General features: G+C 43.7%; 1 protein-coding gene across 1 annotated transcript in view; it reads right to left on the minus strand.

Moving 5' to 3' along the window:
- Positions 1 to 14,858, minus strand: part of uchl5 (ubiquitin carboxyl-terminal hydrolase L5) — a 50,183-nt gene extending 35,325 nt beyond the window's left edge. Inside the window, exons 1-5 of the mRNA XM_084336688.1 lie at positions 14,686 to 14,858; positions 12,783 to 12,846; positions 12,564 to 12,669; positions 8,233 to 8,358; positions 5,058 to 5,119 (exon numbers count right to left, since the gene is read on the minus strand). Of these exons, the coding sequence (XP_084192814.1) occupies positions 5,058 to 5,119; positions 8,233 to 8,358; positions 12,564 to 12,669; positions 12,783 to 12,846; positions 14,686 to 14,761 (434 nt within the window). The 5' untranslated portion in view covers positions 14,762 to 14,858. The remainder of the gene's footprint in view (positions 1 to 5,057; positions 5,120 to 8,232; positions 8,359 to 12,563; positions 12,670 to 12,782; positions 12,847 to 14,685) is intronic.
- Positions 14,859 to 16,385: the final 1,527 nt, after the last annotated feature.

The raw sequence follows: 16,385 nt of genomic DNA on the forward strand, positions 1-16,385 counted from the left end.
ATTCGGTTTAATCCGATCCTTTGTAACAATACTCGTGATTGGCGCCGAGCGGTCAGCGAGTTAACCCGACTATATTCGTGCTGATTCGGCTTGGTGCATAACGGTCACCAGCCGGCGGTTATCCGTTGATCCCCGAGGTCCGAGTCTTGGGCTTGGTCCACTCCATACGAACGTGTCGAGTCGTAGGCTACTGACCTCCCTGGCGAGGAACTCAGATAGGTCTAGGAGGGATGCCTCTGGACCGTTGGGGTCGCGGTAGTCTCTCTGCCGCCGAAAACGCTCTTGTCGGGCGGGAGGGAGCTTCTCTAGTATCCTCTCTACATTAGAGTTAGCGTACAGTTCATAGATCCCTTTTTCCTTTTGGGACCCCAGCATCCCTACCAGGGACTGTACCTTGATAGCGAGGTCATCTAATGCTCTGTTGTCTCTGGCTGGGGGGAGACGGTCAATGTCTCTTATCTCCTGTATCACGTAGTCCCATATGCGTCCATAACGTTGGTCGAGGGCTACTAGAGCCGCAGTGTATGGGGTAGTAGAGCTGGAATATGCCAGCGCTATATTGTGCGCTCTGGGCACCTTCAGGTGCTTGAGTAGGATAGCATACTTGTACGGTTCATCTGGTACGTCGGACAGCATAGTCTCTAAGCACATTCGTAGCTCTGTGTACTGTGCTCTGTTCTCGTGTGTGAAGTCCGGGAACGTCGGTGTGCCATGGTACGATGCCATGGATGACTGGCACATCGGTGAGCGTTGGGGGAGAGGCCTCCTAGGCGAGTCTCCTCTTGCGTGTCGTCTTGGGCTGGTACTTGGTGGGTACCGAAGGTCGGGTACCCAGGTTCTGTTCCTCGGGGCTGGCGGTGCGTCAAACTCACCCGTGAGTTGAGTCTGGGGTTTGTAGCGCAGGGCCTCGGGGCTGACGTCTGGGCTGTACTGGACCTCCTGGTCCAGAGTACGTTGCTGCTGGTCGGGGCTGTACTGGGCCTCCTGGTCCAGAGTACGTTGCTGCTGGTCGGCTTGACATTCCTCCTCTTCCTCTGCTAGGACCTGGAGTCTTCTGTTCAGTCTCTCGGCGTGGTCCGGTTCTTCCCGGTTGCTGGGTCTCGTATGGACCGGCCGGGGAGGGGGCTCGGAGACGTGGACAGGATCCTCCTGTTGGCGGGGTCCCGGGTCGCTTGGTCAGGTAGGGGAATGTGTCCTAGACCCTTGTCGTGACGATCTCCGGGAGCTCCGTGCGGAGAGAGGGGGTGTCGCCATGGTGATCAATTTGTCCATCAGCTGCGCCTGCAGCCGGTCGCGCTCTGCCTCGCGCTGGGCATGGGCGGCGTCGCGCGCTGCTTCGCGCTGGGCATTGGCGGCGTCGCACTGCGCATTGGCTGCGGCGTGCTGCGCATTGGCTGCGGCGTGCTGCGCATCGGCGCGGCTTCTCTCAATGTTCTCTTCCGTCTGGAGGCGTCTGGTCTCCAGTCTTATGCGGTCGTCTTCACTCCTTTGTTGCGCCTGGAAGCGCTCTCGCTCGGTTGCAGAATGTTCGCGTTCACGGAGGGCTTGCGCTTGGAGTTGCGCGTGAAGGCGCTCTCGTTCGTCTGCAGCTTGTTCGCGCTCGCTCGTCTGTCGCGCTTGGAGTCGATCGCGTTCACCCTGAAGTCGATCGCGTTCGGTAGAGGCTGCCAGGGTGGCGATGAGTGCCTGTGCCAGCATCTTGTCCGCCTCGCTGGGGGAAGACGCCGGTCGAGGCGATCGGCTCCCGGCAGTACTCGTTGGAGATCCGTTCTCCTGTCGCGTACCGAGGAGATCCATCTCCTGGGTGCGCGTCTCTTCTTGTGGTGGGTCGGGTTCCGTCCCGGGAGGGCTTTCTTTATCCTGGAGCTCTCCGGGGACTACTTCTTCGACGTTGGCGTTGTCGGGGGGTAAAGTCGTGTCATGTCCCTCCTGCTCCCCCCCGTGAGCTTGGTCAGTTACGTTAGAACCCACTAGGGTCTCTACTGGCGGGGTAGCCTGGTCGGTAGGGTTGGACATAATTTTACTATCCGTATTTAACTTCCTTTTAAAGCTAGGTATTGGACTGACAGTGTATGCCTCTAGATAGGGAGGTGGCTGCCGTCTGCACTGCGGGCGATCTACTTTAGGAGAACCGTTTTGTGGAGTGTTCATCATAGGCCATGTCAATATTAATACCACTATATTAATATTACACTAGTTACCCATCCGGTTCGAAGGACCAATTGTAACTGAGGGGTACAATTCCCTGACTGTATTGATAAGTATGGTATCATTAAACCACTACCGCTTTATGTACTTTAATTACTGGCCATACAGTACATGATATCTAAATATAATGAACACTTCCCACAATGAACCGGTTCCAATCAAAGTTGTCTTTAAGTATTTATTGCAGCAAAAGGTACATAATACTTCTCGATTATACTTTGAATGCACTTGTAAGGCAAAGGAATGTGCGTAGGCAAATCAACAATGAATGTCCATTCTCTGGTTACGCAGGAGGTAATTATACAACCTGAATCTTAGGGAATTATATCTATGGTACACTAGTAATATAGCGGGAGATACTGGAAGGGTCCCCCTGGTTGTAAGCCAGCAGGGGTAGAAGATCTGTCGGTAGTAGAGAGTCTGGTTAACGATGACTAAGGAGACTCCAGGTACAGGAGCCGGTGCAATAGCCTCTTGATCCACAGACGAATACAGCTGTTCTCCGTAGACTGTAGCTCCACAGTGAAGAAAGCTAGCCGGCCTCAGGCTCTCTGAGGCGCCGACTCGACTTGGCTCCTCGCGGGGTAAATCCAACACGTGCAGGCGTCTGCGATTCTCCGCTCCATAAATCACAGGACCAAAGCAAATATATTCCAGCCGCAAAGGGCTATGTAGTCGTCGGGTAGATTAATCCAGTGTACATGTCCACACGGTTCTCGTCTAGGTCTCCTCGGGTGAAAGCGCAATGAAAGCAGCCCAGCCTGGATAAGAACTCTAGCTAATACGAGGAAGCGTTGGAGATGCTGGTCACTGTAGAACTTTAGCCGCACGATACACTATACACAAATAGACTATTATTGACTTAATAGAAATATGTCGCACTCGACGGTATAGCGCCAAACTCTGACAATTCAGTTATTAATTCGCACGCGGTCTCAATGCTCTATTCTGGGGCCAAACAGGCCATACTTCACCGCACGTTGTATCGTGGGTGAGGCTTCAACTTATTGGGTAACTCTTAGACTAAGTGCTTCTGTATTCACCTGCGCCGTATTTATATGCACGGTGAACAAACTAGTGCCAATCTCATTTCTGTCGCGTATCCCTGGGCAAGGCCGGGCATGTCCAGACATGTCTTGACGGTGACTTTGAACCTGACTCCGGAGGCTGGTCCCTGGCGCCGGTGGACCGCTGTCCAATAGGAGAATGAAATATTATGGTCTGTAGTAGGCTCAAGGGATATTCCGTGTATATGTACAAGGAATATACAAGGGATATCAAACGATATACAAATATTATGCAATATATATCAATCAATAAATATATATATTCGGTTTAATCTGATCCTTTGTAACAATACTCGTGATTGGCGCCGAGCGGTCAGCGAGTTAACCCGACTATATTCGTGACTGCCGTTGAAAGAGTTAATATGTAGTATCTTGTAAGCCCATGTGGGCTGGGCACCTTGGTGCATCACACAGAAATAAGAAATTAGGGGTGCACCGATATATCGGTCGGGTATTGGTATCGGCCGATAAGTGCCTTGTTGACTGCCATCGGCCTATAAGCTCAAATGTGCCGATAAATATCCATCAATTTGTGTCGCGTCAATCTGGTCCACACATTCAAACTTTGAAAAAAGTTTCAGTCAAGCGACCTGCATCAAAGTTACTACTTACGATCAACACTTTAATCGCTGAAGACGCTGTTCAGCGTCTTTCCCCACCATGCTTATTCTGCCGAAGACGCTGGACAGCGTCTTTGATATCAATATTTCAAAAATCTGTGATCGAAATCATATTTCTCCCCCGGAGACATTATATGTACTGGTGAGCCCCTCTCAACTCTCCAACGGTTCAAGAGCGCCATCTGGTGGCCGATCGCCCAAACAGGAAGTGATGCGGATGAAGTGGTGCTCACCCATATTTCGTCCGGGCACTCGCTATCGTTAGCAGGACTCCATCTTGACACACTGGATGTCGATCGGTTGCAAATAACTCGATAAACAACATGATTTGGACGTATATACTATTATACAACCTGGAAATGGATCGGGTATTTCTACATCCCATAATAGGAATATTTCAGTTCCACGCTCATCGTCCAACGGCACGAGGAAGATACGGTAGGATCCAGCATTATTTTTCAACGTGTTCTTTACTAACTGCTCTAATGATCATATCACCCACACTAGATGAATGATATAACGTTGCCCACGGAATTATAAACGACCCCCCGCCCATCCGGTCAACATCAGATCATACTTAGTAACTCCTAGAAGCACGTCCAGTTGAAATTTTTTATCTCGCACAGATTCCTATCAAACTGTATTTGATCATCAATATAATGCATTTGGGGCTATAAATCAAGTTCTGGAGAAAGCTGCAGAAAACGATAAAAACATACTTATACTTTAGACCGTATTTTAGTATGAATATGTGAATGAAAAAGTATAACGTTGCTACACCCTGAACAATAGATATAGGACGTTGAATGGGCCATAGTAATGTCAATTTAGCAATACAATTTAAAAAGTTATAGCCCTGCAAAGGGGAACTTCTCCATGTTAAATAGGGCTGGCGAGGGATGGTAAAATATTAATTTAACCCCGGCGATCAAAGTGTTAACAAAGGCATTCGTTTTGTGGCATTAACATTATATAGTTACACGTTCAATAACATCAGCGTATTTACCGGACCATAGCAAGCATTACTCATTCATATCTCAGTTCCTTCCTTTGCTCAGAGAGCCCGTACTGAGTTGTACCCATTCTGCAATTCTATAGTGGCGCCGTGCCTCTATATCACTGTTTAGGGAAAGCCGTGATCAGGGAATACATTTATGTTTACCTGGCGAAGCTGTTGTGAACTTGCCGGATAACTTCTGAGTTGCTTAGAGCCAAACCTTTCATCTGGGGAAACGGAGAAAGACATGATTATGAAAAGGATACCGACTGTATCACAGACTACGGAGGCAACCTCTCTGCTCCGTGGTAGATCCATCTAAACTCGTTCTTTAGATTCGTTTTCGCAACGTATCCGTGTCTGGTTGTTGGGACAGGGCTGATGAAGTGAATTCAGTCAGGATAGCCAATCACTGTGATGGCATGTTGTGTTTGCAAAGCTGTTTCTGAAAACACACCAACCAGCAGACAAGGGATAATCTCCAGCCGTGATGGATGGCCTTGGCCACTCCCTAAATCATGCAATCGACTGAACGACGCAGGTCATTAATCTTAAAAAATACACAGTAACGTTATATAATGCATCACGGCAAAACTAAATCTACATGCCATCACTGAACAGGAAAACAAGAGTTCAGTGCGTAGCTAAATAGAACAATTTGTGTCAGTCCAACATGAAGAATCAGGTTTTCAGAGGAACAGTGTTTTCAAACTTTATTATCTAAAGATGATAAATTAGAGATTGTGTTCGTTCATAGTTAAAGACAGTAGAGGTAGAGGTTGATCTCTCATTAGAGCCATGTGAAATCCATTTAATTATTTTCCAATAAGTTTTTTCCATTTTAATATTTCAGAATTCTGTATTTTGCCTTTTACGCCCATTTTACAATCAGAAATAGTGTCTAATAAGTGGGAATGAATAAATGTCCACAATTTAATAAGATAAAACAGTCCATTCAATGTTTTTAGGGGCTGCAACTCAGAAACACAGTTCAATTTTACACAATATTTTTCAAATAGTGAAATAAAAATACACATTTCAAGTGTAAACAAGATACAGCTAGCTACTTTTATCACAATGTCAGTAGCCTAGCTATATCTATTCTATTGTGATGGAATATAGTAATGCATAATTTATGCACCTTTAGTTTATTTCATTTATAAAGGACAGTCTGTAGGCCTACTTACTGACAATCATTTGCAAATAGATGGGTGCACCAGATTTAGCAAGAAGCTAAAATTCCCAGCTATAGTCCTATGTACTGTAACGTTACATAGCTATTTAAATCACAATACTGTCAGTGATTAGCCCCGCCCTCTAGCTGTATCTATTGTGGTCACCACCAGAGATCATTGTTAGAGAGTTTGTGTGTTTTGGGAAGCACGGTCCTTGTTCCTGACATGGCTTTTGAAGTGATCTTCGCACGTGTTTTTGCGGGTCCAGTCCCCACGGTATGTTGACAGAATTTGCAAAACACCTTATCGACTGAAGCATAAAAGTCATTAGGATACTGCTCTGAATTTAGGGCTTAGTGCGGAATTTCTTCCGACGTTAGCGTTAACGACGCACCGAAGCAGCCAGACGCTTGGATATTTCTCCGTGTTGTGGGTTACACGCTGTAGCGTCCCCGACAGGGGAGGAAATTAGGCCACTTTACTGGCCAAATGCTGGTATTTTTTACGTTTGGCTGGTAAAAAAAATCAGATACCCGCCAGTTGGCTGGTAAGCCAAAAAGTTAGTTTCCTCCCCTGCTGGCGAGTATACAAAAAAATAAAACATTCTGCAATCACTGCACTGGCAAACGGTGCGCGTCTTCTGAGTGTTCGCTTTAGTTGACAGTGCCACGAGAGCACTGCACAAGACCACCCGCGGACATATAATGTTTAATAAACGTTTGCGCAGTACTGGCCAACCCGCGGACATATAATAATAAAAGTCCCGCGGTACTATAGCCATCAGGAGCACTCGCAAACAGATAACGTTAAACACAGCAGAAGATGGAAAACAGACAGACTGACCAACGGGGAACTGCATCCAACCCTAGTACAACCCTCGAGTATAAGTTACTAAGGACACATTTAAATCACAGAGGTGTAATGTTAGTCTACTGGAACTGTATACAGTGGTTAGCTTCTAGTTAGCGTTTTAGCTATAGCTGCTTGCTAGCTAACGTTAGCCCTGTGTGCTCAAAGCAGCCAGCTAGGTGTATCTGTTATGACTATAATGTTTCCAAAAAAGCACCGGACTACGACGTAAGGTTAGACATTTTATTTCATGCTCAAAAGCCCCTGGCTTGCACATCGCAGTCACGAAAGGGGCTAGCTCAACCAGTGCACTGTGCACAACAGCACACCAACCCAACTGACGTTACCACAACACTTGACGGTACTTCACAGCACTGTCGTAAGACCACCGTGCTGTCTTAAAGGCACAGTGTGCCTACCCAGATGCATACACAACATTGACACGGCTTGACATACAAAGAAGTAATTATCACAATTAGCGATTTTTTTGTCTGGTAAAAAATCTGTTTGGCTGGTAAAAAAAATCAGATACTCGCCAGTTGGCTGGTAAGCCAAAAAGTTAGTTTCCTCCCCTGGTCCCCGATCATGTTCGTGTTGCACCAAACGTTCCATATTCTCCCGAACACGGAATTTCAGTCCAGATTATGGCAAATTCTGCAATATTCCATGTTTTACAGTCGATTCCATTTTTATTGGTCAATTCCGCAATTCCGTCCGCGATTCCATGAACGTGGATTTCATATGGCTCTAATCTCTCTCTCTCACTCTCTCCCACCAGGTGCAGCTCAAACAAGGGACTAAACACGTTTCGCAATTATGCCACAACAATGTGGAACGCCCTACCCACAGCCGTAAAATAATGTGAATCCCTACCCTCCTTCAAAACCGCTCTCAAAGAGCACCTACGGGAGGCTGCAATTCTAAACTGGCCCCGGTAAATGTCATAAATGTCTGGATGTAACAGTATTGTATATGTATGTTGTGTCGTGTATGTCATAAATGTCATGATGAATTGAAAATGGGGGACCCTGATGTAAACAAGACGAAAGTCTTTCTCTGGTCTGCATCCCCTTAACAATTGTGTGTATCGAGCCGTACTGTATTGTACCCATTCTGCAATCTGTTAATAAAGTTTTCAATCAATCAATTAATCCCTCACTCTCTTATGTCTCTGTATGCCTCGTCTACCCCAGCCTGCCAGATTAATAAATAAATCTGTAAATAATAAATCTTTGAATAATAAATTATAAATCTTTAGGGAAGACACTAGGACTTTATTTTGATCGCTTTGAAGAAGAATAACAACATGAACGTACCGCAGCGTCAAAACTTTGTGAAAACTCCCGGAACTCCGTGAGCGTCTCTCCGAGGAGCATGTCAGAGTGGGTGCAGTTCAGCAGCACACTGACTATGGCCTGCGTGGCACAGGCGTTGTTTATGACCTGAGGACAGAGAGAGAGGAAGACGTGCCATTAGTGCAGTTAAATGATATACATCCCTCATCATCACAATATAATTGCGATGTATTGGCTGATGATGACGGTGATTTCTTCATCTATCTGCATCGGTCCAGTGAGCGGAGACAGGCTGATGTTAAAAGGTGTTATATAACATTTGTATGTATTATTTTTATATATAAATAATACATCCACAGAGATTTTAGAAACCACAATTTTTTTGAGAAATGGTAAGTTGGTGATCCTTTTCTGTATTTAAAAAAAATACATGATTTTCTGTTTTTGAGAAATGGTCAAACTTATCCAAATATGCTAATTGTATGGAGAACAGTGCAGCTGCAACAGATAGCACTTTAGTGATCCTTTTCTGTATTTAAAAAAAAAATACATGATTTTCAGTTTGAGAAATGGTCACACTTATCCAAATATGCTATTTTTGTGGAAAAGTGTGCAGCTGCAACAGATAGCACTTTAGTAATCTTATTTAAAAAAATATGCTATTTGATTTACTACTACAAGCAGTGTAATGTCAACAGTACTAAGCCATTTAGACCTGAAACACCCGTTAATAATGCATTATATAGCCTGCATATACACACAAATGTGTTTCCCGGTTTCTTAAATAAACATTATTTTGAAAGCAAGCACTTTTGTCATCATTGTAGCAAAAAAGACAGGACCGAAAACATCTTTATCGTATGTAGGGGTAGGGGTGCCCTGGAATATTTTATTGAACACAGGGGTGCCTTGGCAGCAGAACGGTTGAGAACCCCTGATCTATAGCACCTTTAACAACCAATGATTATATAAAACCCTCATCATCATCACTGTGTCCTTTATGAGAAGGCTGGTTGGTCTTCTGACAGAGAAGCACAACAAAACACTGGTATTTGTTCATTTTGAAAGGCCCTTACTAGTAAGCTACCTCCTTATATGATTTAATTTCCCCATTGAATTCCCACAAGGGGATTAATGAAAGGAACCCTTGACTTGACTTGATTACTGGAATGGAATGTTGGAACCCGTTCTAATGACCCAGAGTTTGCTCTGAACAGGGTAAATCTGCATTTCACTACGATGCCCCTCTAGCTCATGGAATGAACTCAAACAGTCCTTAAAGCTTGAGATTTCCCCCTCTGTTTCAGAGTTTAAGACCTTGATCTCCAACCTTTGTCAATCAAGTTGTATGTGTTTTAACTGATTTGTTATCCCTTCCTTTTGTCTACCCGAGTCTTGTTTTCTTGTTGTGGTGTTTTTATATGTCGTGTGATTTTTTATACTTTATTTGATTGCTTATTTCTGGAGGGAAACTCAACGTAACGTAAATTAGGGAAACCTCAGTTGCCTTTAGAGTATAAATTACCAAGGTTTGAAATTAAATATTTTTGTGTCTAGCTGTACAGGTGTTTTGTTGCCATGCAGATTTTGCACGTGCACAAAAGCATTGAAATACAGTAGAAACCGAAATAAAGACACATTATTTTCCATGTTACACTGCTTTCATGTCTCATCTCTTTCCACACGTAAAAAACTGGATTACCATAGGAATTTATTTTATATAGACCACATAATTTTCATATCAGTGAATATCAGTTATCGGCCAAAAACTGAAAATGTATCATCAGTATCGTTTACCAACAATTCGTTTGTGGCTGGTGTTCATTTCCTACTGTGAAGACAGCAAGATTAAATTAGAAAGGTTCCATGACAAACATGTCACAGGAAATTAAACGATCACCAAAGGGACAGGCACAACTCCAAGACTATGTATTATAATCTGGATTATGCGTGTGGACTCAGGCTGCTGACGATTTTGAGAAATGCATGAATTTTATTCAATGCAAAAATTAACGGCAGTCTATTAGACTATGAGAAGGGGGGGGGGGGTAAATGTAAAAACAAATGACCAGAGGTAGGGACTTGAAAAGCAAACATTTACATTTAGTCATTTAGCCTACGCTTTTATCCAAAGTGACTTACAGGTTCTGTACGACAAGTCAGCAGGAAGGGTACAGCTCTTTCAGCTGAGTAACGTGTTTGTCAAACACTGTTGAAACTTGGGTGCTGCAGTGTTGAGTGCATAGTAGTAGAGACATATTAGTATAGTAGGTACTAGGTACTAATATAGGCAAGGAGGATTATTTAGTGGAAGAGTGCATGATAGAAGACAATAAGAAGGTTAATGTTTTTTTTTTTATAGATGTTGATTGAAGAATCATGATCTTTTATTTGATTTATCGTACTACTATTACTACCTAGGCCTAAAAAAATAATGGTTTGTTTCCGGTTGCCGACCGACCCTGCCGATTTAGGTGCGACCCAATATATTTTATGAGTTTTGAAAAAAAAATATTAAAAACAAAAAACAACGTTTTATTTTTTTTTAATAAAGTTTCATAGAAATCTTAGTCAAACCTTTAGTATTATGGATATTAAACATGCTGGCAGAGTACATGCATCCATGTTGTTGTGAACATTTTAATTAAATAAAGAAATTCCCTACCTACCCATGGGCTTAAGGCGAGACACTACAGGTGAATAGGGTAAAAAATTTAACTAATAGATATCACAATGAAACTTCCCCAGTTGATTACGTATATTAAGACAAGACTTTTTTGTATTACAAGTTCTGAAATTGTATGTTTAAATATGCAAATGAGGCACGATCTACTTAAATATGCAATAATTTGCATATAATTCCAGGACAGAAATCTGAACATTGGATAAAGCCATTTTCAAAATTATAGTTTCATTTTGTTGACATATTAGAGCCAAAGGTTATTACAGAGGGGATTTTGGATATCTCTTTTTATCACTCCATAAATCAGAAAATACTCCATTCAGTCCATTTTTATGGTAAAATTCCATATTTCGCCATGTTTTTAGGAATAAAATGTGATATAAATCAGGGTATGAATGCGATATCAACAAACCCTTCTGTAAATACCTTCAGAACATAGATATGAATAGAACTGGAAGGTTTGGTGTATGTGAGTGTTACTGAAGTGGAGATTTCTGGCTCAGAGTATGAGGAAAAACTCTTAAAACTCATTTTTGGGAAAACGCCCTCAAAGTTCTGTATTGTAAAATGCCATACTTTTTTTTTTAAACAGATATTTACAAACACAATACCTAATCAAACCATTAGTAATAGACAACCTAAACACATGCCTGATAACTGAAAAATAATAATAATGATGTTATTGAACTGAACAGAACTACACACAGGCTACAAACAGTGTAGTACAGTGTAGTACCCCCTAATAGGCAAAAAATATTTGAATAGATATCACTATGAAACTTTCCCAGTTTGTTATGTACATATAAACTAAGAAAAAATATATTGCAAGTTTTCAGAATTTTATGTTTATATATGCAAATGAGGCACTTCCCCATTAAATATGTGCACATTTATGGATGCAATAAAGCAAAATGAAGTAAAATAAACAACTAAATGTGTGTTATTGACGTTTTATTGTCACTAGTTTCATAGAAGACATGTTTAGGAAGCAAAATATAACAAAATCAACAAAAAAAGTATATTTGCCTATTCACCTGCAGTGTCTCCCCTTAACTGACAACCAACAGGAAACAAACAATATTTTTTGTTATGCCTTATTGTTATTGGACACACACGCACCACCCTACACCAACATGCACATACACACAAGACAGAGACACTTTATGTAAATAATTGACTTTCTTACCTCATTTTATATTTTATTTTACTATTGCTACTTATTGCTACCATGCTTGTATTCATTGATGTTTCTTAATTGTGCACTGTTGAGTCTGAGCTCTAAACAAGAATTGCATTACCTGCAATGTCCCTATACTGTTGTGTATTTGACAAATAAATACCTTGAACTTGAGAAGTGAGTTTCTAGTCGACGCCGATAGATTGCTTGTATTTAAGCTGCAAACCCCCCTGCACCCCGATTCTACATCCCCACAATATGACATTTGGACTCAGCAGCAGGTCCTGGCAGACAACCTTTACGCTCAATACAGTCAGAACCGGTTCTTGATACCCAACCCTAATCGGAACAGATGCACCTGGACCCAGGTCTACTCCAAAAGCCTAAGTTCCAACAGTGACACTCTGTTGCAACACCCCCAGCAACCACACTGTTGTTCACTTCACACAGCCACTCACCAACAACAACACAGTTGGTTGGTTGATAACTTACCTGTTTAGCAAAGAAGATATTGTCAAGTCTTGAATCCTGAACAATTGATCCTGCTGGCTCTTCTCCTGGCTGCCACTTGAATAGGAAAATCAATCCATGAACCGGCCTGGAAGAGAGGAGATACTTAACCTAAGCCATACTGTATATCGCCACTGTATATCAATGACATGGTATTTGTAGGAGACTGACTCGAGGCTTGAAGATTTTGTTTAACCTTACTTCAGGTTGTCGAAGTTCTCTGGCTCCATACTCCATATCTCCTCGACCTGGGATCCTTTGCAACCTTATAAAAGACAAGCAAAAATGTGTTTGCTTGACTATATCTATATTGCTGCGGGAGACTGCAATTCAAAACTGGCCCCTGTAAATGTCCAAACCCAACCACCTCCAATGTACAGTGCCCCCCCCCCCCCCCCCACCTAGCCAACCTCCTCCAATGTACAGTCCCCCCCCCCCACCTACCCAACCTCCTCCAATGTACAGTCCCCCCCACCTACCCAACCTCCTCCAATGTACAGTCCCCCCCACCTACCCAACCTCCTCCAATGTACAGTCCCCCCCACCTACCCAACCTCCTCCAATGTACAGCCCCCCCCCACCTACCCAACCTCCTCCAAAGTAGTTTCTTCCCCCTCAAATGTAATCTTTTTGGACTGTTTTTGTACTCAAACAGTACTGTATATTTGTAGATCTGGTATGTCATAAATGTCTAGATGTAACAGTACTGTCTATATGTATGTCATATTATGATGAATTGAAAATGGGGGACCCTGATGTAAACAATTGATTGATTGATTGAAAAGTTTATTAACAGATTGCAGAATGGGTACAGTACAGTACAGCTCAATACATACAATTGTTAAGGGGATGCAGACCAGAGAAAGACTTTCGTCTTGTTTACATCAGGGTCCCCCATTTTCAATTCATCATAACATATATGACATACATGACATACAGATAGACAGTACTGCTACATCTATACATTTATGACATATCAGATTTGCAAATACAGTACTGTTTGTGATACAAAAGTGTCCAGAAAAGGAGTGTATATACATTTGGCGTAGAAACTGTACATTTGAGGAGGTTGGATGTGTGGGGTGGGGTTGGGTGAGGGCTGTACATTGGAGGTGGGGGGGGGGGGGGGGGGGAGGGGGGGTTGGGTAGGGGACACACACACATTTTACACTGTACATTGGAATATTGACAAAGCCTTACTTGGTCATTTACTGTACAACTAGGTTAGGACATTTGTAGGGGCCAGTTTCGAATTGCAGTCTCACGTAGGTGTTTTTTGAGAGTGTTTTTGAAAGTGGGTAGTGATTCACATTCCTTTACAGCTTTAGGTAGGGCGTTCCACATTGATGTGGCATAATTGCGAAACGTGTTTAGTCCCTTGTTTGAGCCGAATCTGGGTTTTACATGATTTGTGGAGCTCCCTCTGGTGTTGTGATCGTGGTATTCACTGACCTTTGGGAAGTATTTTGACATGTACATGGGTACCTTGGTCGCATAGTGTATCTTGTAGACCAGGCCCATTGCAAGTTGCTGTACTCGGTCGTCTACTCTAAGCCATCCTAGGTTGTCAAAGTGGACAGGGGTGAGGTGGGTTCTAGGAGTCAGGTCAAGTAGTAGTCTGGTAGATAGACAAGACTAAAGTCTTTCTCTGGTCTGCATCCCCGAGCTGTATTGTACCCATTCTGCAATGTGTTAATAACATTTTCAATCAATCAATCAAAGCGGTGATACATAAAGGAGCAATACTAGTGTTTGTGAATGGGTCGCAGAAATGTCATCACCGTGTGTTTGGATTTGTCCCCGCCCTCGCGCATCTTGCACGCTGAGTAACGCTAGCCAGTTAGCTAGCTAGCTAGCATACCGCTGTCAAAACAATGTGTTTTCGCGTACATGCAGTAAAAAGGATGCATGCATTGAATGCCCACCATCCGCGTACACGCTACGGAATCATGTATTATTTCACAACAGCTTCCATTCTTATAATAAAGACGGTTCATAAGTTCGGTTTGGTGCAAGCGTCCCTGTCAGCTAACTAGCTATGGTGTTAGCCGGGCTAGCTAGCCCACGTTAAATTGTCAATAGGCTGCGTTATGAACACACTCACCGAAACCTTTGATCAGTTCTGTGAAGACCCCAGGGTCGCTTTCCATAAGACACCACTCGCCTGCGCTTCCAGACATGTTTGTAGATTTGATAAATCAGACCGACGTGTAGCTACATATAAAAATACAACAGCGGTTTAGCAAATCAAGCTAGTTTCAGTGCTGCGGTGATGCAGTGAGTAGTAGGGTATATCTGCAGAGCCGCAAGGAGTAGGGTATATCTGCAGAGCCGCAAGCTCAACGTCTGGGCGGGGCGCGTGAATATTAAAGGCAACCAACTTGTGTTCGGCTTTTCTCTGATTGGCCGCGCCCCCCCGCCCCCACGCGCAGACAAGCGCACGTCCCAAATGAAATCCAAGGAGCAAGCGAGCGGCAGCGCGGCAACCAACTTGTGTACGCGTTGGGCTGCTGTTCCAAGTCCAACCAACTTGTGTTCAGCTGCGGTAGCAGTGGACATACAGTACACCTCCTATCTATGTTGGGATTATGTTTGGTCATGACAAAACAATAAAAATCGCTACTGTTAGTAATGCTGCCACCACCCTATATGATTTCTATATGAATTGAAAATGGGGGACCCTGATGGAAACAAGACAAACGTCTTTCTCAGGTCTGCATCCCCTTAACAATTGTATGTATTGAGCCGTACTGTATTGTACCCATTCTGCAATCTGTTAAATAAAGTTTTCATTCATTCATTCATTCACCCACTTCAATGACAGAGCTCTCATATTTGCGAGCAAAATGTGAGAGCGCGCCGCTGTCATTGAAGGGCTTCCTACAACAGAGCACCGCCGCTGCGCTGCTGCTGAAGCTGTATCAAGCCGGCGGCGGTGCACGGACGGAGGGGAAAAACCACTGCGTCGCCCCGCTGGCGCTTCAGGCTCAGCAGCCTCCACGGGCGAAATAACATATAACGTTACAGTTCCACACTGATGTACAGTGAGTGTCTAATATGGCTGTCGCGAAATATTCACGCGTCGCGAAGTCATGCCTCTCCCTCTGAAATCCGATCCACGCTGTGTATCATAGACTACCAGATTCACTCGTGTATAAAAGCCCACACAGTTATGAAATGCGCTGAACTAGAAAGCGTAACGTTATTATGTTTCGCGTTCCATTGATTAACGCCATTACCTGCTGTGCTGTAGAGGAAGCAGAGGTACAGTAAGTTACAGTAGGTGTAGGTTACATGTTTAATCAAAGCCCATACAATTTTTTAGATGAATGATTGTGGATATAATATAGAAAACACATCATTATGATATTGTCAGAGGGAGAGGCATGACTTCGCGACAGCCATATGTACACTCACTGTACATCAGTGTGGAACTGTAACGTTATATGTTATTTCGCCCGTGGAGGCTGCTGAGCCTGAAGCGCCAGCGGGGCGACGCGGTGGTTTTTCCCCGGCGTCCGTGCACCGCCGCCGGCTTGATACAGCTTCAGCAGCAGCGCAGCGGCGGTGCTCTGTTGTAGGAAGCCCTTCAATGACAGCGGCGCGCTCTCATATTTTGCTCGCAAATATGAGAGCTCTGTCATTGAAGTGGGTGGTGGCAGCATTACTAACAGTAGCGATTTTTATTGTTTTGTCATGACCAAACATAATCCCAACATAGATAGGAGGTGTACTGTATGTCAAATGTCGGTCATGTGGTGAAAGTGTTTACACAACAGAACACCGCTGGTTCGACCAGCGCTT

Source organism: Notolepis coatsorum, assembly GCF_963971535.1.
Source record: "Notolepis coatsorum genome assembly, chromosome: 2".
NCBI lineage: Eukaryota > Metazoa > Chordata > Actinopteri > Aulopiformes > Paralepididae > Notolepis > Notolepis coatsorum.